The sequence below is a fragment of the Podarcis vaucheri genome (genome assembly GCF_965113315.1).
Source record: "Podarcis vaucheri genome assembly, chromosome: 1".
NCBI classification, from domain to species: Eukaryota; Metazoa; Chordata; class Lepidosauria; order Squamata; family Lacertidae; genus Podarcis; species Podarcis vaucheri.
This window is the reverse complement of record NC_138759.1, coordinates 12,356,326-12,383,108: the sequence shown is the minus strand read 5'-3', so window position 1 is coordinate 12,383,108 and position 26,783 is coordinate 12,356,326. Positions and strand designations below refer to the sequence as shown.

Here is a 26,783-nt window from a genome sequence, read left to right as displayed (position 1 = left end):
GTGTTCTCCTCGCGCATGAGGAGGATCGCCGATTGCGACCTTGCCTGGGTCTTGCCGGGAATGCAGACAGGGAGGTCAACTAGGAGATCAAGCCGGGTGCCTGGAGTGTGGCCAGTTTCTCCTGAAGGAAGGCTTGAAATCCAACATGAAGAACCTTGGACCTCCTTGGTCCAAAGGCCAGATTTTATCTCTCCCACGCCTGTGGGCCAACTTTGATAGGTGGGAGGAAACACATGCCTGTCAATCAAATGATGTCGCTGTGACTCCAGCTGACTGACACCTGTCAAAGTTCAAATGGTGCAGTGTTTCCCAGGCACCCCAAAACCAGCTGATTTTAGGGTGTGCGAGAAACAACTTGCAGAGGGCTGAGCATGTCCTTCAAGTTCTGTGCTTGGCGCTTGAGAAGTGTTCACCCCGGGGCTGCGGAGAGCCTTGTGCCGGGCTTCCAAAGCAACCAACGACCAGCTGGTTAGGAAGAGCAGCTCGAGGAGGTTGTGTGTGATGCCAATCTATGGCGCTAGCAAAGCCCCGTCCTTAACTGATGTCATATATGAAGTTGGGTGTACGGTAGGTATGTGTGGCTTGGCAAAAACAGAGACCACCAGCCATATCTGGTCCCCTGACTGGTCTCCTCTGCAGCAGCCAACTTTGACTCAGCAATTCCCAAACTGGACCAGGGCTCATCAGTGAGAAGACGAAACACATTTGGTACCTTAAAGCAAAGCCAGGATGACTGCCCACAGAGAGCGCTCTGCCCTTGCCTCCTTCCAATGAGCTTTCACCTCCCTTTACAGAGACATAGCAGAATTCCTTCTCTCCGTGGGGGCTGTTCATTGCATCCCTGCGTGAGTCACAGCTCTGCGCCAGTCTCCTCCCAATGGGGAGGGACAGCCAGATCATCGGCTTATGCAGAACTGTGTGCTTTCATGTGTCATCTGAAAGGCTAGTAATTCTTACTCCAAAAGTCAAACTTTTGGAGTGCAAGGGGGTGCCTGTGGCGGTTATTGCTCTATCCTTTAATATGCTTTTCCCGCCAGCGGGGTTTGCACGGCGTAATTACACATTACATACATGTATATGTAGAGTAATCCAAAGGACCTTCTAAAAAAACGAATAAAAGACCCTCTTGCAGTGCATGAAACAGAGGCCAGGGGGCGGGGAGAGGAGGGGGGGAAGCAAGGGCTTAATCCTTCCCTTCCTCACCGTTTTGTCATTCCAAATTGCCCTCCCCAAACAGCTGCTGCTGCAAATGCGTGTCTGTCCTAGCAAATTAGGATTCTGCTCTCCCAGCTTTAGCAGCTTCTATGCTGTCCAGTGTTACATTCAACCAGTCAATAATGAACTCATGGCTGTCAAAACTCACTGCCAATGGTGGGCGAGGACTTATGTCTGCAGCTGCAAATGATGTCAAATGGTGAGGGGGGAGAAAGCGGCAGTTTCCTAATTTCTATTTTTGCGACTCTTTCCTGAAATATATACATTCAGAAAGGGAAAAAAAATCTTATAAATGGTTTGATGGTTGTTGTTGTTTTTTAAACGAAATAAAAAATCCCAACCTCACCCCTCCAGAAATCTCAGCAATGGTTATTCTTTTTCTAGCAGCTTTGGGACAATGTTGGTCTGGAACCACATGAAGCTGAAGATGAAGCCCATGGTTTTAGGGAGAGCTTCGTCAAATGCAAAATTCATGCAGTCCTGCAGAGGTATTTCCACCACCTCAATCAGCTCCCCTTCTTGTGGCTGGCCTCCACCTTCGCCGGCTTTCATCTCGTCTGTTACCTCGGCGTAGAACAAGGTCTGCTTTGATCCTGACACACCAACACCAGATCTTTAGGGGTGAGAGAGGGAGAGGGGAGAAACCAGTATGTATTTAAGGAAACCTTACATGAACACCTGTCAAAATAAGGGGTACTCTGTAACTGAGAGCAGAACGACACAGTGTGAGAAACACAGGATGTTGATGAATGGCAGCCCTGCACTTCTGTAATCTGTTTATTATTTTTATTTTTATTATTATTATTATTATTATTATTATTATTATTATTATTATTATTATTATTATTATTACCATCCAGCTTACGCATTTACACCCAGCATATTAAACACTAAGAATTGAAATAGCATTAAAAGATCCATTAAAAACACGGACAATAACAATATAAACATCACGGCACCAGCCCTTTCCTCAAAAACAGTCAGTTCCCAAATATCTATTGCAGGGGTGCCAACATGAATAAAATATTGGGGGGTGGGCAGGTAAGCCCCATCCAATGTAATTGATCGACCGATGTAGCGCATGCACAGCATTTGAATGGCAATGCCCATCAGTTGGTGGCCCCCCTCAAATATTTTATTGGGGGGAGGGAACCGCCAAAAGGCCCTTGGCGCTGGACCTCAGTGTCCGGGCAGAACGATGGGGGCGGAGACGCTCCTTGTTGTATGAAGGTATGAAGTCGTATGAAGAAATCGGCTGGCTGGGTTAAGGCAGACGGTTGCCATTTTCACAGCAGCCCTGTGTTTCTTCTTGGTTCAGAGAAGAGTGGTCAGAATGATCTGGTGGTTGGAGGAAATCCCCTCTGGGGAAATGCTACATTATTTTTGGGTTTTTGGTGACCCAAGAAGGAGATGATAAAGTTTTATAAACTTATGCATGGTGTCAAATGAAAGGGAGAAAAATCTTCTCCCTATCTCTTAATACAGGAAACGTAGGGTCCTCCAACAAAACTAACTTGAAGCAGATTCAGGACAGACAAAATGAATGCAGGATTTAGAATCATAGAATCATAGAGTTGGAAGAGACCACAAGGGCCATCGAGCCCAACCTCCTGCCAAGCAGGAAACACCATCAGAGCACTCCTGACATATGGCTGTCAAGCCTCTGCTTAAAGACCTCCAAAGTAGGAGACTCCACCACACTCCTTGGCAGCAAATGCCACTGTCGAACAGCTCTTACTGTCAGGAAGTTCTTCCTAATGTTTAGGTGGAATCTTGGTGGAATCTTTAAAGGTAAGGAATTTGTTGTAAGTGGATGGGGCGATGCCCACCAACTTGGGTGGGAGAAATTCATAGAGGGAACACCTGCAAAAGATTATTTAGTCATGCCAGCCAGAGGTTCAATAACATCTGCAGAGGTGCTGCTGTGGGCCTTCCCCTGAGACTGGCTACTGGATGGGCTTTTGAATTGATCCAAACTGATATATTTATGTTCTTATAACACGCAGGCATGGGGTTTCCAGTTCACAATCTTGCTGCTCTGCCACTCTTCCAAGTTAGACACAGTGGTACCTCGGGTTACATACGCTTCAGGTTACATACGCTTCAGGTTACAGACTCCGATAACCCAGATATAGTACCTCGGGTTAAGAACTTTGTTTCAGGATGAGAACAGAAATCGTGCTCCGGCGGTATGGCGGGAGCAGGAAGCCCCATTAGCTAAAGTGATGCTTCAGGTTAAGAACACTTTCAGGTTAAGAACGGACCTCCAGAACAAATTAAGTACTTAACCTGAGGTACCACTGTACTCTCTCTCTCTCCATCTAAATATATGTTACAATAGGTTTATTTGTCATCCATAATTTCATTTATTTTGTGTTCTCATTTTGTATTTCTACGTTGTACACTGCCCTGTGATCTTCAGATGAAGGGCAGTATACAAATTTAATAAATAAATAATAGTTACAGTGAAATAATCTACTCCTACGTTTCTGAATCCATGTTCAAAAATTGAGACTTATTGATCATCCTGTGCTTTTAAGCATACAAACCCTCCAGTCAAATTATGAAATTGATTCATTAATAAAAGGAAATTCAAGCAAATGCATTATGCGGCATCTGAGGAACGTATTATACTGCTTTTATAAGCAAATCCAAAATCACGACGCTCTTTGTACTGCATGCCAATTCCGTGCACACACACACAATGGGTAAGCTGATGAGCGATTAAGGTAATTTCCCAAGGTAATTGATTTGGACCTTTACACAGTTCTGAGGTTATAAGTAGCAGGTGCAGGAAAAACACACACACAAAGAATAGAAGCAATTGACACAAAATTATATTATATTATACTATCTGCAGACAGGTGTACTGGCAGGTGATTCCCTCTAATTACAAAGCATGTCATTGTACTGTGGCCATTAACCAGAGCAGTAAGGTTAAAATTGTATTTATGCGAAGATTACCATGGAGAGTACAGCATGAGACAACATTAACTCTACCAGGTATGGCCAGTATACTGTATTTTTATGGGAAAACATTAAAAGACCCCATTGGCAAAATAAAAAACAAATGAAGTGAAACCATATGTCCAAAATAATAATGATAATACTGATGATGATGATGATGATGATGATAATAATAATAATAATAGCCCACCCATCTGGCTGGGTTCCCCCAACGACTCTGGCCAGTTTTCTGCTTGCCATTCCTCATATTAGTGAAAACGGTGTACAGATATACATTAGATGAGGGGAAATTGCACTAAAATGGTGATGACTTTCCATGAAAACTATTATTATTATTACTACAGTCATACCTCATGTTACGTCCGCTTCATGTTACGTTATTTCAGGTAACGTCCCGTGGTGACCCGGAAGTACCGCAAAGGGTTACTTCCGGGTTTCACTGCTTGCGCATGCACAGAAGCTCAAAAAAAGTCACACGCATGCGCAGAAGCGGCGAATTGCAACCCGTGCGTGCGCAGACGTGCTGCTGCAGGTTGCATTCATTTCATGTTAGCGAACGGGCCTCCGGAATGGATCCCGTTTGCAACCAGAGGTACCACTGTATTATTATTATTATTATTATTATTATTATTACAAAACTGATGTGGAAATGCGGCAAACAAAACTTTTAAGATTTGAAAAACGAGGAACTGACCCTGAGGGATAACTCGGCCATTAGAGCACGAGACTCTTAATCTCCGAGTCGTGGGTTCGAGTCCCACATTGGGTAAAAGATTCCTGCATTGCAGGGGTGGGACTCATAGCTGTCAACTTACAGATTTGAAAATAAGGGACCAGCAGCCTCAAAAATAAGGGATCAGCAGCCAAAATAAGGGATTTTCCCAGCACAGGTATATTCAACTTCTGAGCCCCTCCAAGCCAAAGGCAGAAAGCCCAGCCAGCAGCCAAACGAAGCCTTAAGCGGTGGTTCCCACAGCGCAGCAACCTGGCAAAGCGGATGCAGCAAGGAAAACCACCGTCACCTCTCCGCTGGGAAGCGCTGAGCAAAGGCGAGTTCCCAGGCAACGCGGCCGATTTGATTGGCACAAGACATGCAAGCTCCACCCCCAGTCGTTCTTAGACTCCTTATTGGGTGAGCAATGCAGCTGCTTCCTTTGAAACCCGGGAAATTTAAGGGACACCATCAATAAGGGACAGCAGTGGGACACAGCGCTGGGATAAGGGACTTTCCCACCAAATAAGGGACGGTTGACAGCTATGGTGGGACTAGATGACCCCTGTGGCCTCTTCCAACTCTACAAATCTGTGATTTTGGTTCTGTGACTGGTTCAGCCATCCCTACGCAGCACATAACATAGAGTCTGCCATTTAAATGACCCTCCAAGGCCTAAGATATTGGCAGAGAGGGAGGCAAAACTCAAATGTCTGGGTAAAAGGGGAGGGGCTGTGACTGGTGTAGTCTTGCTTCTTCTGTCTGTCCTCAATCTCTGTAGGGACCTCCTGCTCTTCTCTTTGCCTCAAAAGAGCAAATCCAGATGCATCCATAATTATCCCCCCCCAAATAACATTGACGGAATGATAATACAAATGCGGGGGGGGGGGGGGAATTCCCAGCCTGTTTACTCAGAAGTAAGCCCCCTTGAGTCCAGCGAGGATTATTCCTAAATAAGCAGGCCTAGGATTGCAGCCTGTCTTTCACACCAAAGAAAGCACCTTTTCATCTGGGAAGCCAATCGCATAATCTGGCTCCAAGGAGTTGTAAGAGACAGCTCCTCTGTTCCTCTTCTCCTCCCCCTAGCAAAAGCTCCTTAATCCAGCAGGAAATGACATTTGCCAGGATTGACAGCTGTGGATCTGAATTTAATTCCCAGTCCCCCGCCCCTCTTCTTCTTCTTTCTGAAAGCATGTCAGTGTCCACTTCAATAGAGTTGTCAAGAGGAAAAGCAAATAAAGTTTTCCTTTCTTTGAAAGTCCCAACTCTCCATACATTTCGACATGCATCTCCAAGTAGGGGAACAGATGCTTTCCCCCCCACAAAGCTGCAATCTGGGGAGGCAGAAGGCTCTGAGCACATTTTCATTTTAGATTATTAAATTCTTGACATTTCCTTAATTCCAAATACTAGACGCATTCTGCATACACACAGTTGGCTTCCCCTCTTCGTTCTGGTGGGATTTCAATGTGCCTTTTTTTTTAAAAAAAAAAATCCTTCTAAAATAGTTGGGATTACAAAATGTATCCCAAATTGCATCTAATAATTTTGATTTAAATCAGCATGTAACGTCCCAAGGGCTGGAAAATGATCCACTTCAGTAATTCCTAAATGATGTGCTGGGGCACACCGGTGGGCTGTGTGGACCAAATGAATTAAAAATGCAACTCTCCTATGCGCTCAGTGTACTTTCTCAAAGGAGGCTGCCTGGTGTGTCTCTGCGTGATTTGTTGTTCCGGCACTGCATTCTTCCAATCCACTCGGACAGGAGGTAACACTGGAGAGGTCTTGGGCTAATAATAATAATAATAATAATAATAATAATATTATAGAAAAAATGACCAGATGTTAAGCGGACAAGAATAGTTGTTGTATATCCAACAGTGTGATTGTGTTTGTGCCAAAAAAATGCCCCATATAAGTAGTTTCCCCCACATCATTTCCCCTCCTACTGAGAACTGTGGAGTTGGAAGGGACCACGGGGTCATCTAGTCCAACCCCTTGCAATGAAGGAATCTTTTTGCCCAACATGAGTGGGGCTCGAACTCGCGACCTTGAGATTAATAGTCTCATGCTCTATGGGAGTGGGACAAGGGGACACAAGATGGAGCTATTATTTCCAGTGGTGGGCACATGTCAAACGTGACATTTAAGTTCAGCTCTGAGTATCTCTGTGCAGCTTTGAAGAAAAAACAAAAGGGGAAATAACTTGTCCGGAACTTAGGTGGGCATGCAAACTAATTGCAGGAAGAGATATTATCTCTCCTGTGCAATCCACCTCCTCTTCAACCCCCAAGGAAGTGAAGCAACAGGTGAAGGCAGGTAAAGGCTTCCCTTGTCAGGCTACTATTGAGGAAGGGACAAAGCTTTTATTGCCTTCTCCAGCTTTCTATTTTGTTTGTTTTATGGCAGTTGTTGATGACTGAGCTGGGTTTAGGGTGGCTGTTATCTGACTGGAGAAGGGGCATAGCACAGTCAGCCTGCAGGTCTTGGGTTCAATCTTTCAGATCTCCAGATTAAGGGGGAAAGAAAGATCTCAGGAGCAGGGCTAGGAAAGCTCTCTGCCAGAGACCTTTGAGAGATTCTGGTGGAGAGCATTAAAGAACACAAACCCATGGTCTGGCTCAAAGGGTTGTCAGAGTACCTAACTGTGGGATGTAATCCATTGGTGCAGTCAAATGCTACATTCCTTGTTTCCCTGGAGTGGACACAGGCAGGGGGACATCCGGTAAGGGTAACTTCCTCTTCCACTGGTCTGGAGCATCCTCCCCCTGCATGTGACCTGGGAGATGGGCATGGCTCTGGCTGACTCCATAAAAGAGCCAAGTCATGCAGCCATTTTCTTAGTCTCTAGTTCTGTCTTCACTTGCTTGGTCATCTTTTGCTGCCATGCTGCTCTCCTGCAGCCATTTTGTTCTCTTCATGTAATTTTGCTGTCTGCTGGCTCTCAGCCAGCAGCACATAAGTTCAGTCTCCACATGAGATGAACTCACAGTTTATTTGTGTAACTACTAAGCAAAGCCTGCCATTCAGGGATCAAATCATGAACTGAAATGTGAGTAAACTTTTTGTTACTTTACTCAGAAAGACTCTTGTGTCTTTATTCTTTTAAGAGCGATCAAAGGGGACACCAGGAAAGAAACTTAACTAAGAGATTCAAATGAATCTGCAAACTAGCTTCCAGCTACATTGAGGGGAATCTGCTCTGCTACATCACTTACTAGCGTCAGTGAAGGAAGGATAATACTTATTCAGTATATCCTTTCCTACTATCCTTAACATTCCCACACTAACAGCTGGTTCGGGAAATGTACGGCTTGTCTGATTTCATCAAGGTCTACCCTGCCAGCTGCTCTCCGAAAACCACCAAGCCCAGATCGACTTACCTGCACGAAGTAATTTTCTTCAGGCTGGCTGTAGGGATCTCATACCCACACTCTTCCAAGACTTCCATGCAAGCTGTCTCTTCCAAAGAGAGCTCTGGCTTGTCTACAATGCCAGCGCAGAGCTCATAGGTCACTCCCGTTGAAGCAGGCAAGTGGCCTGGCAGAGGGCACCAGCTCCTCTGGTTTTCACGTTCGAAGACTTGAGGGCAGAGCCGCTCCATCTCACACATGTAGACAGCTGGAGGGGGGAGGGGGAAGGTAAAATGTAAGACTCTGGCACTCACCTGACCTTAACAAGAGATAGTCAAGCCATCACACCAATCAAACACCTCCGGCCTCTATTTATTTATTATAAGATGCATATTATTACAGTTGCACTTAGAAGTCCCTGGTACATTTACTGTGCTGTGTTGTTTGAAAATATGTTTGTGTGTGGACATCCAATTAGTACTAATTAGCAGAACAGGAGAGACCCTGCATGCTTTAGAAACTTAGATTCCAGCAAGATCTCTCTCCCCGTCCCCCTCCACATTACTTCTACTTTTGGGAACAACTTCTGTCTCAAGGCAACTTCCGTTTGCCAGCCAACAGGATTCATTGATTCATTGATACTCACTGGGATGTTGGGCTGTACATGATGTACCATGTGCACAATGACGAGTGTTTCAGCCTGTCAACTCAGCTGCTGTTTCGACAGAGTTATGAAAAGCACGCGTGTTTGTTTAAGAAAGCCCTTTTTGAGCACATAGTAACCCCCCCCCCCCGTGCAGAGTGGATTGCGGAGTGGAATTTGCAAAAGACCTTTTGCATTAATCTAGAAACAGCTGTTGCGGTAATACTCTCCTAAAGGAAATGCTAAGAGCCATGTAATACCATCAAAGGAAACACAAAGCGCTGGATTCTGCACGGTTGATCCGGTCTATTTTGCCGTGCAGACTGCCAAAAGGCAGGTTGCTGCGACGAGCAGCCTTTGTTTCAGGAAGGCCACCTTTTTTTATCGGCCTTGCTTCTTAGCCTTTAATGGCAGCCTGGCAATATATAAATTAATCTGCCATGCCGTGGGGATAAGGGGTAGGTCACACCTACATATAGGCTGCCATGAAAGGATTGGAGTTGGCCCAAAGAGTGGGGGTCCTTTTAAAAAAGTTGGTGCAAAAGGGGGGATGGCTGAAGAGGTGGGAGAGGTGTCCCAGGTGAACAAAAACAAAGCAAAAGCAAATTCCTAGAATTGGAAGATCTACTGAAGATCAGGTCAGTTCTGTGACCAGGGCAGCTGTCTACCAGCTCTATCTGGTATACAGGCTGTGACCCTACCTGCCCGCGGACTGTTTCGCCAGTGGTGCATGTCCTAGTTATCTCTCGCTTGGGCTTCTGCAATGCACTATATGTGGGGCTACCTTTGAAGGTGACCCGGAAACTACAACTAATCCAGAATGCGGCAGCTAGACTGGTGACTGGGAGCGGCCGCCGAGACCATATAACACTGGTCCTGAAAAACCTACATCGGCTCCCAGTACGTTTCCGAGCACGATTCAAAGTGTTGGTGCTGACCTTTAAAGCCCTAAACGGCCTCGGTCCAGTATATCTGAAGGAGCGTCTCCACCCCCATCGTTCTACCCGGACGCTGAGGTCCAGCACCGAGGGCCTTCTGGCGGTTCCCTCACTGCGAGAAGCCAAGTTACAGGGAACCAGGCAGAGGGCCTTCTTGTTAGTGGCACCTGCCCTGTGGAACACCCTCCCATCAAATGTCTTTTTTATAATATTTTATTGGATTTTATCGATAGGAAAGTTTAGAAAAACAAAAAACAAAAGCAAAACAGATACAAAATACAAAAATACAAAATACAAAAATACAAACATTAAACACAAAAAAGAAAAAAGACATATAAAAGAAAAACAAAATTTCCCTCTTTCTTATCTCCACTTTAGTTAACTTATTTTCCTGACTTCCTCACGTCTCCCATTTTTGTATCCCTTTTTAAATTTAGTTCAGCAAATTCATCCATCAAATGTCAACTACCTGACATTTAGAAAACATCTGAAGGCAGCCCTGTTTAGGGAAGTTTTTAAAGTGTGACATTTTAATGTATTTTTGATCTTTGTTGGAAGCCACCCAGAGTGGCTGGAGAAACCCAGCCAGATGGGCGGGGTACAAACAAACAAACAAACAAACAAACAAACAAAGTAATTATCATCATCTAGTCCAAACCCCTGCAATGCAGGAATATACCTCTGTCCCATACAGGGATCGAACCTGCAACCTTGGCGTTATCAGCATCAGGCTCTAACCAACTGAGCTATCAAGCACTCTGCAAAAGGCAGCTGCTTTCTTTAGTGGGTCACACATTTTGAAGCCTAAATGGTTGGGACTAGGGAATCTAAAGCATGTTTGTAAGTGTAGTGCACCCTATTGTCCTGGGATAGCTCAGTTGGTACAGCATGGGACTCTTAATCTTGGGGTCATGGGTTCAAGCTGCACGTTGAGCAAAAGATTTTTGCATTGGAGGGGGTTGGAGTAGATGGCCCTTGAGGTCCCCTTCCAACACTACAATTCTATGATTCTACAATTCACCAGAAAGGCTAGTGCATCTTCCCCCATCTCCGTCACAAAATATTACGCCACAGGTATTCAAAGGGCCACCTGCTTTTTACTGCTAAAGCCCCTCAAAAGCTGTGCTTCACTGGAGAGCAAGAACTAAAAGCAAAGGAAGGGGATTACCTGGACGGAACTGCTTCACCACAACAAAGCACCGCCGAGAAGTATTAAAGATCAGGATGGCCACGCTGAGGAAGGAGACAAAAGCACAAGGGAGGAGGAGATCAATGCACTTGCAAGCAAGGAGGCATCCCTAGGCTTTAATGGGTTTAGGGGCTTGGCTTTGGAAGGCAGGATGAGCCAGCCGCAAGAACACAAGCTAAGGACACAGTTGTTAAATTCATAATCTAATTTTGGAGATAAGTCTCTGGCACGACTCTATGTTTCCGCACACCAACTCAGGTAGAAAGCTGTAGAGTCGTCTGGACACATGGCATGCAATAGTACTGGGGACAGATGGAAATGATAGTTATAATGACCCTAAGTGGGACTGCAAGAAAATGTCATGGTGTGGCTCCTGTCCAGGGTTCCGGTCAGCCACACCCACTTCCAGGACTCCGCCTTTTCGTTTCCTGTTCCCAGCATTCCATGCTCACTGAGCATGCTCCGTCCTCGTGGGACGGCTTTTCCAAGCAGCTGCCCATGGTTCTTTTTCCTAAATATTTTCATGCTTTTTCTGCAGACCTTGCGATTCCCTTGTGCCTAGTGATATCGTTTCTTGGCTGCATAAAGATCCCTAGTCTTATACAATCAGTACATCTTATAGGGTATGAAACACGAGGCTTGGTTGTTTGAGACTTCCATCATATGCCAGACCGCCAACATTTTCGGCATGTTGAAGCAGTTGCCATCAACAAAAGAAATGGTGCATGTATGACTGGCATGTCAGTTAGTCATTTGGGACCATATTTGCTGATTTCTGCGAAACTTCTCTGGAGCAAGTACCGTCGCTCTGACGCACAGAAGTGAACAGAAACTTATATCAAGATGGGCAAGAAGTACTGGCAGTTATTTTACATCGGAGACAAGAAAGCATCAGAGACAGTTGTAGTCACAAAGGTTTGCAAATAATCACTGAAGAATTAAACAATCAAGAAGCTTCAGCTTATTAATCAAATTGTTCCCTATCACATGTTAATAATAAGTAACAATCAAAATGTACATACTTATTTCATAAAATGTACACAATGCTTGATTGTAAGAAAACTCAAAGAGGTATACACTATTTGAGGCTATAGAAAGCTTTTAATATTCCCCTTTTCTCCGTCTTTCTAAATTCATTTCCCCAACTGACTCTAAATAACATCCCATAACCAATTCTAAGTGCCTTGGAATTATCTTGTCAATCTCAAGAAGCTCTCCACCAGTAGTCTAAAAGGCCTAAAAGCATTGCACATGCAAAATGGCTAAGAATTGGAGGCTACGACACTTAACACAAATTATGCTGTGAGCAACACACACACACACACACACACACAGAGAGAGAGAGAGAGAGAGAGAGAGAGAGAGAGAGAGAGAGAGAGACATTTCCTCTCCCTATAATATGGGTTCAGTGTAAGTCATGGCAGTTTCTGGAAGGCAGACAAATAATTATGTATCCGAGGGTGACATGATCTATGCAAAACTCAGCCCAGTCATAAAACTCTACATAAAAGTAAGATCCACTGAGCCCAGAGCGACTTTCCTCCCCAAGCACAGATGGGACAAAATGAAGGGCTGATGAAATTCCACCCTCACAACCTGTTCTTCCTCATTTCCCTTTGGAAATTTGGAGGTATAAAGCTTCTTACAAATTTTTCCCATGCTTTTAATATGGAAGAGATTTTATCCTGGTTTTTCTAGCCGGATTTAATGCCAACTAACTGTCAAGCATATTTGTTAATTGATGTATATATTAAGAGTTCCATGATAACTTGTTGACTACCGAATATTAATTTTGACTGATACCTTGCCCTGTTTCAAAGACCCAGGAATCTGTTCAAGGCGGCTGAAGGGTTACGGAGAACATAAAAGAGAGAGGTGATTATCAAGGAGTTATACAATACCATAGTGCTGAGAAAGCTTGTCTTTAATTCTTCATCTGTGAGATTTGCACAATGTGAGATGTGGTTATGTTTGATATTATTAAAATTAACCACAACCTTAATAAAAATAAAAAGCAGTCTCCATAGTACTGCACTTCAATGATATTGTTTCCCCAGCTTCCTCCTCCCCTCTTTCTGCCTCTTTTATCTGTTTCCCAAAGGCTATTTTTTTAGTGTGTCCCCCCAGTGTTTTTTCCTTATAAAAAACCCCCACTGTGACATGGGGTATTGCTTTCTATGAGCCAAATCACTAATAGCCTAAGGACCTGCCCATGCAGGAATCAGGGTCTCTGATAACGGCAGTCCATTCACTCTCCCAAAGGTCCCCCAAGCTGTCCAGAATTAAATGGGTGTCAACACAAGCAATACAATTTGCTTGCTTATGATTCTGGTTGAATTCTGCAGAGTGCAATCAGGGGTACAGGCAACTGCCCTACGAACATGTCGCCTTCCTACCCAACAGGTAGCCTGCATAGTATCTCTCAGGGATGCAGGACATTTGGAGAGGAAGTCATGCATATTGTCACAGCAAGAGGCACATCCTGTCTCGTTTTGCCCCCAATGGCCAGTGAGAAGCCAATGACAGAACCTGAAAAAAAGCTAGGAAAAATATTTTCCACCCATAGACGGGCCAGAAATGGCAAAACGATAAATTTCGAGGGGAGGGTTAAAACCATCCGATGAAGTATTTTCTCTTTCGGAATGAGGAACGAAGGCTTTTAAAGTGAATTTTTGCAACATTGCTGCTGCTTCTGATTGGATGGCTAAGCAAGCAACACTCTTAAGGCGATGCTGGAAAAAGTATTTCCAAATATTGTAGAACGCAGAAGATCTTCAGGTTTTAAGTCTCGGAGTGCAGTCTGGGATTAGGGGAAGCAAACAAAGTAATAAAGGAAGTTTATGGATCATAAGAAATTCTTGCCAATATTTCAACTTCTCTCAAAGATGGGGGAGGGGCTATACTCTCCCCCATAAATGGCTGCATAGTTTTCAGAAATTTTGCATTTCTGATCTCACAGAGGAGTTATGCGCCTCTCAAGGTTTTTTAATATGTGTTCCTGCTTTTTATCATGGCCATAATGATTGGATCCTACACGAGTAATACATTTTCAAAAGGCTCACAAAATTAGAATTTATATTCCAACAAAGAGAAAGAAAGAGAGAATAACGATGACTTGAAAACGAAGTAGCATGTGTCAACTCACTGAAGAATGGGTTATTATCCCCCCTCCCCGATTCAGACACTTAAAGACATACACAGAACAGATGGAACAATCAGAACCAAGCTGTCAAAGTTAAGGAACAAGATCAAATTAAACTTGAATGGAATAGTGTTTTCATTACAACTGTCTCCTTTCTGTGCCATCTTGAGACAACAGGGAACGTTGAAACACGGAAGATTTGTGAAACTTAACAAAGTATCTGTAAAAAGCCAAATTAGTTCTTAGTTCAATTAATAGTTTAGCTTCCTTGAACACTGATGAAAGGGGTTTTCTTGTTCTAAATTGGAAATGTTTGTTTACTGTCAGACATTTAAGGCGGTTCAGCGAACTAGGCTTCAGATAATTTACTTTCAGTTTCCCTTAAAAGTGGCAAGCCCTTCTGAACTTGGGGAGGTTGAGGCTTATCACTAACTCCAGGCACTGGCGGAGGAACGGGGGCGGGGGGAGCACACCACCCCCGGCCCCATGGGGGGGGTACCGTCATGGCCGCCCCCGACACGTGCCACACCCCACCACACCCCCAGGATGCGAACCAGCCACGCCCCCGCCTGCTCTCCGCCCCCGGTGCCAGAGCATGCAGCTTCGCCACTGACTCCAGGCCAACTTCAAACCATGGTTTATGGAAAGTGGCTTGTTCAAACAGCTAATTGTAAACCATTGCCCCTAGTTCTCACACTATGACAAGCTGAGTTTAAGGGAAACGGAAGGTAAATGATGCCCAGTCCTTCTCGTGGCTATGTGAGAGGAAGTCGCGGGGACTGCACAAGTCTGACGCTCGCTTGGGCTCATTCCAGCTCAAGCGCATCACACTAAACCATGGTTTAGTGCAATATGCAAACACAGCTGAAGTGAAACTTGGTTAGGCTGCCCAAAATATCAGACAAATGAGAAGATAAATGGGGGTGGGGGTGGGGACACAAGCTGAAATAATTAATGGGCCTGCTCATTCCAGTTTCCATTGACTTTTTTTGGGGGGGGGCCTTGGCCTTGTGGTTGAACACTTCAGCCCAGTATGCCTGAAGGAGGGTCTCCACCCCCATTGTTCAGCCCGGACACTGAGGTCCAGCTCCGAGGGCCTTCTCGTGGTTCCTTCCCTGTGAGAAGTGAGCTTACAGGGAACCAAGGCAGAGGGTCTTCTCGGTAGTGGCGCCCGCCCTGTGGAATGCCCTCCCATCAGATGTCAAAAAGATAAACAACTACCTGACTTTTAGAAAACATCTGTAGGCAGCCCTCTTTAGGGAAGTTTTAAATGTTTGATGCTTTATCGTGTTTTTAATATTCTGTTGGGAGCCACTCAGAGTGGCCGGGGAGGCCCAGCCAGATGGGTGGGGTATAATAAATAAATAAATAAATAAATAAATAAATAAATAAATAAATAAATAAATAAATAAATAAATATATATTTTGTGTGTCTTGTTTGGAACTGAGACCTCAGCAATGAGGGAGGCTTGGGGAGGATAGTGAAGTCTAGTATGGGGGGGCAGGGCTAGGTAGTGAAAGTGTGTGTGTGTGTGTGTGTGTGTGTGTGTGTCATTTTGATGCAGGAGACGCTCCAAAGGAGCAACACCCAATTAGGAATACTGTCAGCCAAGTTTTGGGGGGCAGAGGCATGTTTGCATTTTAATGGACGTCGAACCCTTACCTGACAACACAGTAACCATTTTGGTGCTACGTGGATGCCAGTTGTCCTGGATTTCTTCGGATAACGAGGAGGGGGTTTTCGCCATTGGAAAGTGCACACACAAACGTTATTAAAAGCTTTATTTGAACAAATGAAATGACTTTATATCCCCCCCCCCCCCGTATTGTAGTGACAACATATTTGGCACCATAATGGACGAAAGATTAGATCCGGCCACTGTGTTGTGTTATGGGAATGCCTAAGCAGAACACAAGGGCAGGAAAAGAGTAGAGTCTCCTTGGAATGTATGAAGCATACACAAGAATTTAATCTGAAATTGACATCAAAAGGCCCCGAACAATAGGTCTCATGTGCAAACATGCCAGAAATGCATACAATTTGTTTTTGTTCTTACTCCCTCCCTGGAGAATACAGTCAACAAAACTTTGTTTCGGGTCCATTGGGATGCTGAGAGACTACAGAAAGAGCCGATGGGAAGAGAAAACTCCTTGGGAAGTGAGGGTGCCTCTGACCTGCATATACTGCTCCCTCACTTGCAAAGGCTCGCCCGTTCAAGTCAAGAGAATATCCCTTTGGCCGGGGCAACTCCCCCCCCCCATGAATCCTGCATACTCAGGAGATCAGTGCTCGCACCAGAGAGCTCAGAGGACAACTGCAATTGCTCGAGTCACTGAGTCAGGGATCCCAAAGCTTGAACCAGCAGATTTGACCCTGACTGAGTGCTCGTCTGGGAACTTTGTTCCAGAAACTATGCTGCTCATCAAGGGTTTGTGATATGACGGCATTGTCATCTTGCAATGCTCCACCCTCTGAGACAGCCAATTGCTCCCTGAGCAAAGCCACTTCCGCCTTAAGGAGGAGGTGGGGCTGTGGGCACTCACGACCCCTTCATGTGTGCAGGGGTGTGGTCAGCTCTGCGCGAATGGGGGGCTCCGGCTGTGTCACTCCCAGGCTGACCAACTCGGTTGGTCGGGAGGTGTGGCCCGCTCAGTTTAAATGGGAAACAGCCGGGAGATCTCCTCTTTCCTCTCTCACCAACTTTTATTTTGCTTTAAACAAATACAGATAAAGTGGTACCTCGGGTTAAGTACTTAATTTGTTCTGGAGGTCCGTTCTTAACCTGAAACTGTTCTTAACCTGAAGCACCACTTTAGCTAATGGGGCCTCCTGCTGCCGCCGCGCTGCTGGAGCACGATTTCTGTTCTCATCCTGAAGCAAAGTTCTTAACCCGAGGTACTATTTCTGGGTTAGCAGAGTCTGTAACCTGAAGCGTATGTAACCCGAGGTACCACTGTAAATATAAACAACCAAAATTACAAAAGAAAAATCCTTACTAATAATAATAATAATGAAAAAAGCTTAAAAGTTACAAAAAATTCCAAGTACATGGCATACAACATAAGCCATTATGGGAAAGAAAAAATAAAAAAGGAAAAGGAAAGAAAAAGGAGGAGGAGGAGGAGGAGAAAAAGAAAAAAAGAGGAAGATGAGCAAAAAGACAAGGTGGCTCATCTATTGTACGCTTCCATCAAGGTCACAACAGATCATTATTCTTATCAATTCTATCTGCATTCCATAGAATCCCTCATCTTGGTATCAGGGAACATTTCCCTATGCGGTATCATTCTAAACATAACCAGGTCATTCTTGATGGACCCTTATCCCCTAGATAATTATTTAACAGCTCCTGTTTTTCCTTGCTCGTGGATCTCCTCCGCTGGATCTCTTCCGCTCCCCGTGTTGGCTGCCGTTCCTTCTGGGCTTGGTACAGTGGGCAGTGTTGACAGCCTCTCTGCCAGCTTCCATGAGTGATCTATTCCAAGGCACGTTGACAGGTCGGCTTTGGGGGCGCAGTGCTGCTCTCTGTTCCTTGCTCTAGCAAGCTTTGGAAGGCACATTCGGGTGACCATTTGGGGGTTGATCAGCTGAGAGGCGCAGGACAGCTCTCCCTGCTTCGTCTTGCTCTGTGTGTCTGCGTCCTATCACTGATGCTCGACTTTTGTTCCCTTCTTCAATTCTTACTCCTTTCCAGTCTCATGGGTGGGCAGATTCCATTTTAGCTAGTAATGGTAAAAGTAAAGGACCCCTGGATGCTTAAGTCCAGTCGAAATCAACTAAGGGGTGGGGAGCTCATCTCGCTTCAGGCCAAGGGAGCCGGCGTTTGTCCGCAGACAGCTTTTCCGGATCATGTGGCCAGCATGACTAAACTACTTCTGGCGTACAGAACACTGTGACGAGTGCCTGAAAATGCTGTTTACCCTCCCAATGCAGTGATACCTATTTATCTACTCACACTGGTATGCTTTCAAACTGCTAGGCTGGCAGGAGCTGGGACAGAGCAATGGGAGCTCACCCCGTTGCATGGATTTGAACCGCCAACCTTCCAGCTGGCAAGCCCAAGAGGCTTGATGGTTTAGACCATAGCGCTACCTGCACCCCCATATTAGCTAGTGACCTCAGCAAGCCTTTGACATTGCTTCCTGCAAGTTTCAGATGGGCCCTTGTGATTGACCTGATGCTGCCTAGACTTCACATCCATTCTTTTCCAGCACAGATGAAGAATCAGTGCATCTCACTTTGTTGTTGTTCTTTAGTCGTTTAGTCGTGACCGACTCTTCGTGACCCCATTGACCAGAGCACGCCAGGCACTCCTGCCTTCCACTGCCTCCCGCAGTTTGGTCAAACTCATGCTGGTAGCTTCGAGAACACTATCCAACCATCTCATCCTCTGCCGTCCCCTTCTCCTTGTGCCCTCCACCTTTCCCAACATCAGGGTCTTTTCCAGGGAGTCTTCTCTTCTCATGCGGTGGCCAAAATATTGGAGTCTCAGCTTCAGGATCTGTCCTTCCAGAGAGAACTCAGGGCTGATTTCCTTCGGAATGGATAGGTTTGATGTTCTTGCAGTCCATGGGACTCTCAAGAGTCTCCTTCAGCACCATAATTCAAAAGCATCAATTCTTCAGCGATCAGCCTTCTTGATGGTCCAGCTCTCACTTCCATACATCACTACTGGGAAAACCATAGCTTTAACTATACGGACCTTTGTTGGCTAGGTGATGTCTCTGCTTTTTAAGATGCTGTCTAGGTTTGTCATTAGAACTCTGCAAACTTTGCCCACAACCTCCCTTGACTTGGGTCTTGATTTTGCAAGCACTCTTGGCAACAGCAGCAGGCGGGAGTTACCTGCAACTCAATGTATGACAATTTCATCGAATTTCATTTTCTTACCCTCTGCTTGAGGATGTTCCACCCAAACATCAGAGGATCTCATTAACAAAAACCATTGCCAGAAAAAGAAATCTGAATGAGACAGTTGTATCTTTATAAGCTACTGAATTACTGGTGATGGGGACGACAACCAGTTGCAGCACAGTCCTAACCTTGTCTACTCAGAAGTATTACTGAATTCAATGGTGCTTATTCACAGGTTAGGACTACAGCCTTCGTCTCAGGATAAAACTGGATGTAGAGCTAAAACAGTCCTTTACACAAACTCTCAAGTGCTGAGATTGTAGAAGCACCGAGTTGGTTGAGTGGCGACTCAAATGGAGAAAAGCCAGGGGGAAAGGGAACTGGTAAAAAGCAAAACAGATATTCACTAACTTCTCAGCTACAACCAATGCACAGTTTTTGAAGAAGGCTACTAAGAACAACACACTATAAACGTTCAATGTGATAAATGGAGTGACATTGACGTCCTTTAATCAGGCAGGCAGATCAAGCGGCTTAGGCAAGAGAAAACACAGCCACTCAACTCCAGGGCCGTTGCACTAAAGCTACAGCCTTTTGATTATTTTCTGGTGCAACCCCTTTCCTTTCCCAGAGCTTTAACCATTAATGCAGGCAGGCCCTGGATTAAATGTGGGCACGCCTGCACAATCTTTCGTTGGCTCATTGAGAGCTCCTTCAAAGCGTGCTGCATCTCGCTCCCCCTCCCCACCAAAGGCCAATACCATTCCAAATGGCTACTTCAGATGCAGCCCCTCAGAGACGCAAAGCCATAAGCTCTTGACAAAAACACTCAGCCTTTCATACTAATAGCCAAGTAGACACTCTCCCCCTCAAAAAGGAAGATAATTAGAGAGGTCTAAAAGGCTATCCCTAAAGAAATGGTTTTTGCAACACCCCCCCCCCAAAAAAAGAAATTCAACATGCAATGTACATTTTTAAAAAATGCATTACAATCGTAGACTTGGCAAGTACATTTTAACTTTTCTGCGGTGATGCAAAACACTACTAACCTGACGTTGTGGTCAAAGGGCTCCTTTCTTTTTTATACCACAATCCAGTATGAGATATATTTGACAATGACTCCTGTTTGACGCTATGAGATTATATTGAGGTTTGTAGTTTATTGTGCAGGAGTAAATTTATAACAGTGATGGTATTTGGGGTCTTAAGAACCTCAATCTTAATTTATATGGGGTACTAGAGGCCTAATTCAAACAGAACAACAAATCCCCCTCTTTCTCCACACTTGAAGGGAGAAAGCTTAAACCAGAGCTTTCCAAACTTTTCATGTTGGTGACACACTTTTCAGACATGAATCATTTTGTGACACAGTAATTCAGTTTTACTAACAAACCAGAAGTTAAATTAATCCCTTTCCAGCCCTGGGAGGAGCGTTCGTGCAACACACCTACACATTACAGCCGACACACTAACATGTCACGACACAGAGTTTGGAAAACTCTGGTTTAAACCATTCAGTTTGTAGAGAACAAGCTACGGTTTCCTGTTTTTTAATATGAATAAAGGAAACTATGGTTTATGCACAACATAGTTACTCAAGAAACCAATATATCAAATCACTGTATCCAACAAAGTAGTGGGGAGGGGGGCTTTGTTAGCATTTCACTTCAAGATTGGGCCATGGACTCCTGATACCTTCCTCCTGCAGTTTTCCATTTCATTAAATACCTTCTGGATGCATGGATAAAAAATACTGAAGCGTTTACACCTCCTTATCGGAAATCCTGCATCAACATAAAGTAGGAATAGCAATGCTATAATCAAAATTATAATATAACCTGCAATAAAGCATGTCTCTCCTCCCAAAGCAAGCACTCTTAACTCTCCAATTGTTTGACTTCAGCCCTGAAGGCACACTCTTCCAGTGTTTCCTGAGACAGACGGATGCCAAAAACAAATCAAAATTTTTAATGCAACCCCTGCAATAACTTAATTACAGTGGTTTCCTGCCCCTCATTAATGTTAACTGAAGCCTAAATGATTCCAAAATTCTTCTAGTTAAACATTCACATTGCGTGTGTATCCACGTATCTGTTGAAACACCACAGAACCCCTTTATTGTACAAAACATGCATGAAATATGAACTAAGAAGAGCAAAAGGAAATGGTTTTTTAATATGTATATATTTATGCACCTACAGGGTCATTTGTGCATTGGAGGCTTAAAACAACAACAGCGTGAATTGGGGTGGGGTGGGGGGGTTGTTACTTTAGCAAGATATTCCTTGTGATGCCACATGCAACAAGCCCTGCTCCTTTAACAATCAGCCTTGCAAGAGAATGAGGAGTAGCAATAATTTTTAAGGCGTATTAACAATCCCAGAAGCATCTATCTTTGAAACATAAACCACAGCTACAGATTATTACATTGGCTTGAGCTGCCTACGGCGTTTTATTTAATCAGCGTATAAAAGAATGAGGTGCCGAAGGACATTTTTAAAAACAAACAGACGCTCAGGAACATGGGTTCGTGTGTAATAATGGATAAAATATAGAGTGTAAGAAATTAAGCAACAACAAAAAAGGGAAGTGGGCTGTCGGGCCAACATTTTGTATACAATACACCGCATCAGTCACAGCGTTTTAAAGTACAATATACTGTCTCTCTGTGTGAGATACTTTGGCCCACATCCCAGGATCCGCAAGACAAGGAGACCTCACTGTTCCAAATCATTTTAAGGCAGAGGCACAGGGAATATTTAAATAAAATTTGAAGTCCATTGTGCTTATAGCTTCACTCAGCTTTTTTGGGGGGTGTCGCTTGCGACACGTGTTGCAATGACCTTTGATAATTTGTAAAAACTGTCTTGCCACCCCCACCCCCACAATGCATTACGTTAACACCCTAACCCTGAAGGAATCCAAAACTGCGATGGCACACAGAACAACTTGCACTGGTTGCCACGATGGCAGGCCCGGTCCCCTGCCTGCTGGTTGCAATCTGCGCAGTGCATTTGGAGACAGCTTTTTAGAAACTATGGGTGCGCCGCGAATGCAAGATTCACCTTGTGTCGGTTTTGGATCTGCTCTGTGGTGTTCCAATTAGATTTGTTATTTGGGTCACAATAATTCACTGGGGATAAAAACTAGACCAGTCCATCAAAGCAAAAGATCCCTTCTTTTCCTCTTTACTCCTTCCCCTTTGGAATGCTAGTGTTTCCCCAATGAGTCTGGTTTAACTTCTCAGAAAATAGATGGAAGAAAAGTTTGTGCATCTAACTTTCTGGATAAATAAAGCAAGGCCACAAAGTGACTTGGAAGTTTAGAGGGTCCCTGATCCCACTCACGGGATCTTGTTAATGGTGCAATCCAAGGAACACGATATCATTACTCAAGTCACCCTGGTTTGCCTCATTATGCAGGCTAACAAAGAACCACTGGACACCCTCAGCAGAAATGATTTTCATGTGGTCTGTTGATGAAACACCCTAAACACTCTCTAAGAGCAGTTCCTAAGCTGTGCACTGAGGCACGCTAGTGTGCCATGAAAAAGTAGGAACATGGTAGTTGTCTTATTTGTTCATTTGTCTATTCCGCTGTCTACTCTGACTGAAAGTGGCTCTTCAGTTCCTCAGACAAGGTCTTCCCATCACCTACTACCTGATCCATCTGCTTGAATTTTGAGTAAGGAGAAGTAAGCTTCCCATTTTAATTCAGAAAAAAAGGGTACCGCATTTTTCGCTCTGTAAGACACGCCAGACTATAAGACGCACCTAGTTTTTGGAGGAGGAAAACAAGAAAAAAAATATTCTGAATCCCAGAAGCCAGAGCAGCAAGAGGGATCGCTGTGCAGAGATCCCTCTTGCTGTTCTGGCTTCTGGGATAGCCGCGCAAAGCCTCTTCAGGGCAGCGGGATGAAGGGTCCCCCTGCCCTGAAGAGCACACACATGACACACACACATTTCCCCTTACTTTTTAGGAGGGGAAAAGTGTGTCTTATAGAGCGAAAAATACGGTATTTCTCAGCTTTCGGAAATCTGGAAGCACTGCCCTATCTTCCATCCATATCCATATTTCAGTCTTCCACCCATCCATATTTTTGTGCCACGATACAATTTTGCACATCCACATCTGCCAAGAGTGGTCATTGCCAGGGCTTTGATGCCAACCAAATCTACGGCAACAGCATGGCTCTGCAGATTTACTTGCCACGCTGGCAATGGCTGGCCTTTAAAGTCCATTCCCCTGAATTTGTTAGCAGTGTAATAATCCAAGGGACCTGGCCTTTAGGACTGGGCTCTAATTGAAAATAAATTTATAAACTATAGGAAGGCCAACCCAACAGGCTGTGTTACTTAGAATCATAGAATCATAGAGTTGGAAGAGACCACAAGGGCCATCGAGTCCAACCCCCTGCCAAGCAGGAAACACCATCAGAGCACTCCTGACATATGGTTGTCAAGCCTCTGCTTAAAGACCTCCAAAGTAGGAGACTCCACCACACTCCTTGGGAGCAAATTCCACTGTCGAACAGCTCTTACTGTCAGGAAGTTCTTCCTAATGTTTAGGTGGAATCTTCTTTCTTGTAGTTTGGATCCATTGCTCCGTGTCCGCTTCTCTGGAGCAGCAGAAAACAACCTTTCTCCCTCCTCTATGTGACATCCTTTTATATATTTGAACATGGCTATCATATCACCCCTTAACCTCCTCTTCTCCAGGCTAAACATGCCCAGCTCCCTTAGCCGTTCCTCATTAGGCATCGTTTCCAGGCCTTTGACCATTTTGGTTGCCCTCCTCTGGACACCTTCCAGTTTGTCAGTGTCCTTCTTGAACTGTGGTGCCCAGAAACTTGATAGCCTCCATCCAACCTGTGATGCAATGGATGAGAATCTCACCTTTGTCAAAGAGGCATTGTCTCAACCACACACAAAAAGCAGATGGTTCCATAAATGCACGCCTCAATTCTTCCAGGTGAGCAAGAGGCACCATCATGCTTCAGGGGCACATTCCAGACAGACAAAAGCTCTTGAGAAGTGTGTGGGGCGGGGCGGGGCTGGGGTGTGGCCTAGAGAAAAGGGGTGTGTCTTGGGGAGAGGCATGGCTTGGGGGAAGCCCAAAGGCTGAGAAGACCCAAGAGCCGCATGTGATTCATTTTAAGGCAGCTCCCTATGTTCCAATTAAGGTCTCGTCCAAAGGATAATTATGAACGTGTGATACATACAAATCAGATAGTTATCTCAGTTGAAAGATATTTGGTTCTTTGGCTCATTCCCCTCGACAAAGGCAGGATGAAATTCATTATTCCCTGCATCATCCTTGATAAAGAGGTGTCAAGTCCAGACTCGACCGGCTTCCAAACCCTGTTGATTGCACAACATCCCTTCGCAGCTTGTTCAAAAAGCTTTTCCTTAATGTTTAACCTGAAATGTTCTGTCTTCAGCTTCAGATGTCTACTTGTTCTGTTCGCGGTGGCCAAGGAAGATAATTGATACCTGTCTATTTTTAAAGATCTCTTTACATGTTTATAAAGAGCACTCTTGTCTCCCTGTAAGCCTTCGGGGCCCAAGTATGAACAAGCCTCCCTCTTGTAACAATTCCCCTTGTTTGGTTTTCATTCAGCATGTTTGCTTGGTCTCCTTTGAACTCCACCCCCCCCCCATTCAGAATATGTTGAAAATATTTAGCGTTACTCAAAGATCAACTCGAGCTTTTTATCATTTTGGCTCGTGTAATTACCGGGCTGCCAAATCCCATTGCATGATGATAGAGGTACTTCGGTTGGTACCTCCCACTATGTCCGATAGAAAAGCCTGATTTGTTCAGTTACAGGGCTCTGGGAAGGGCATCATGAGGGCTCTGGCAGCTTATTGGTGACCTTCCCAGAGCCCGGTAAACAAGGAAAACCTGCTGGGTGCACAGGTGGGGGGAATAAATCAATGGAGGACGGGGAATGGTAGGCTTCCCCTGCTCTCCTTTTGTTATTTCTTCATTCCTCCATCCAGGTAAGGTAGTGATCACATATATGTAAACTGAGTGTACGTTGCAGGCCCAGTATATTCAATGCTTTCAACATGAATTGAGTTCCCAGGTGGGTTATCACAGACACTGGCTATTTTGCAGGGTCTTGTGTGAATGGCATAACACACAGTTTGACAAATAGTGGGAGCGTTGGGTGGGGTTTGGAGGCCACCCAGAACCTTTTGGCCTTACAGTAGGACAGCAGGAGATCTAGGAGAAGCGTTAGTAACAAAAACAGAACAAAAAGGTTTCCTTTGTGCGCAGATGTTGTTTAAATTTAGTACTCCAAAAGTTTAAAAAATGGGTATTTTGTGGCAGCATCCAAAAAGTCGCAATTAAAAAACAAAACAAGAATCATGATACATAAAATATGTTGGTCTACAGCTGAGCTTTCCAAACTGTATGTTGTGACACGTGTCAGCTACAGTGTGCAGGTATGTCATGTGAATGCTCCCCGTGCTCCTCCCAGGGCTGGAAACGGGTGAGGTTAACCTCCGGTTTGCTAGTAAAACTGAACTGCTCTTCTAAAAAGTGTGTCACCAACATGAAAAAGGTTTGGGAAGCTCTGATATATCCTGAAAGGTGTGGGAAGGTTCCTAGAATTCTTTACAGCGTGAAGTTTTTATGGAAACATGTTACTGTTTTTTCTCTCTCGTTTCGACTCTGCAAAAACTCCCTTTACCTTGCCTCAGTCTGAGGCTTGCCTCTTTTTTTTGCGGACACTCTTCTGTACGTGATCATTAAGCCCACAAAGGTTAAGGGTGCTGTCAGAGCTGCCACCCAGTCCCAGCTCACATAGGACCAAGTCCGCCAGCGTTCACTTTATAAGAGTCTTTATTAAGTTACAGGTTTCATTTCCGAACTGCAGCGTGCAGCTCTACACCTTCTGCCCTAGGTCGGCGAAGACCCGTCTGAGTCCCCGCCTCTTGCACACCAGCTTAATACCCTAGCCTTGCTCCACCTCCTTCGCCTCTCCCTACGTCTCTGGGTCCTTCTGCCCCCCTGGGCCTCCTCCCTTCTACTCTCCTCTGACGCTGACCCCCCTGATCCTTCTGCCTCCTTGCGGCGGGCTTTGGGACCTGGCTCACTCTCCGGGCTGCTTACTGCTCCAGCTTCCGTTGCATTTGAACTTGGCGCGCGCGCCCAACTCTCTACTTTCCTCTTAACCGTTGCCTCGCTCTCTGAGGAGGGCGTGACCACCCCTGACTCGTGCCCTCCCTCCTGCTGACAGCCTCCGGAACCCGATGCCTGGCTACCTTCCTCCCTGCTGCTCTCAGTCTTGAGCGTGGGTCCCGACTTCCAGCTGCTGCCGCCCTCAGTTATGAGCGTGGGTCCCGACTTCCAGCTGCTACTCTCTGAATCTCCTCTGTTCCCTTCCTCCTGGGGTGTCCCCCCGGATCCCCCCCTTGCTCTGCTCACTGGGGCTCCCTTTTGGGAGTCCTCTGACTCACTGCTTAGGCTTGGAGATCTCGGGTCGTCATCATCACTCATTTTCCCTTCGGATTCCTCCCCCTCGCTCTCTGCTTCCTCCCTTCTCTGCGTCTCTGCTCCTGAACCCCTGACAGGTGCTATGCCTGAGGGCTGACGTGAAAAAAGCGCGACCCAGACCTCCCAAACCTGTAAAGGGATCTTATGACTTCTTTCTTTTCAGCTGCATATATAACATGCATTTGAGACATATTTGCATACATTTAAAGGGTGCTGGGGAAGAGTAGCTCTGTAAAGGATAACCTACAATTCTCAGTTAC

The 26,783-nt window shown here is 45.1% G+C and overlaps 1 protein-coding gene across 1 annotated transcript in view; it reads right to left on the bottom strand.

The window, feature by feature from the left end:
• Positions 1 to 1,508: 1,508 nt before the first annotated feature.
• Positions 1,509 to 26,783, bottom strand: part of NUDT14 (nudix hydrolase 14) — a 52,471-nt gene continuing 27,196 nt past the window's right edge. The window contains exons 3-5 of the mRNA XM_082219027.1: positions 11,000 to 11,064; positions 8,281 to 8,518; positions 1,509 to 1,828 (exon numbers count right to left, since the gene is read on the bottom strand). Coding sequence (XP_082075153.1) covers positions 1,585 to 1,828; positions 8,281 to 8,518; positions 11,000 to 11,064 — 547 coding nt within the window. The 3' untranslated portion in view covers positions 1,509 to 1,584. The remainder of the gene's footprint in view (positions 1,829 to 8,280; positions 8,519 to 10,999; positions 11,065 to 26,783) is intronic.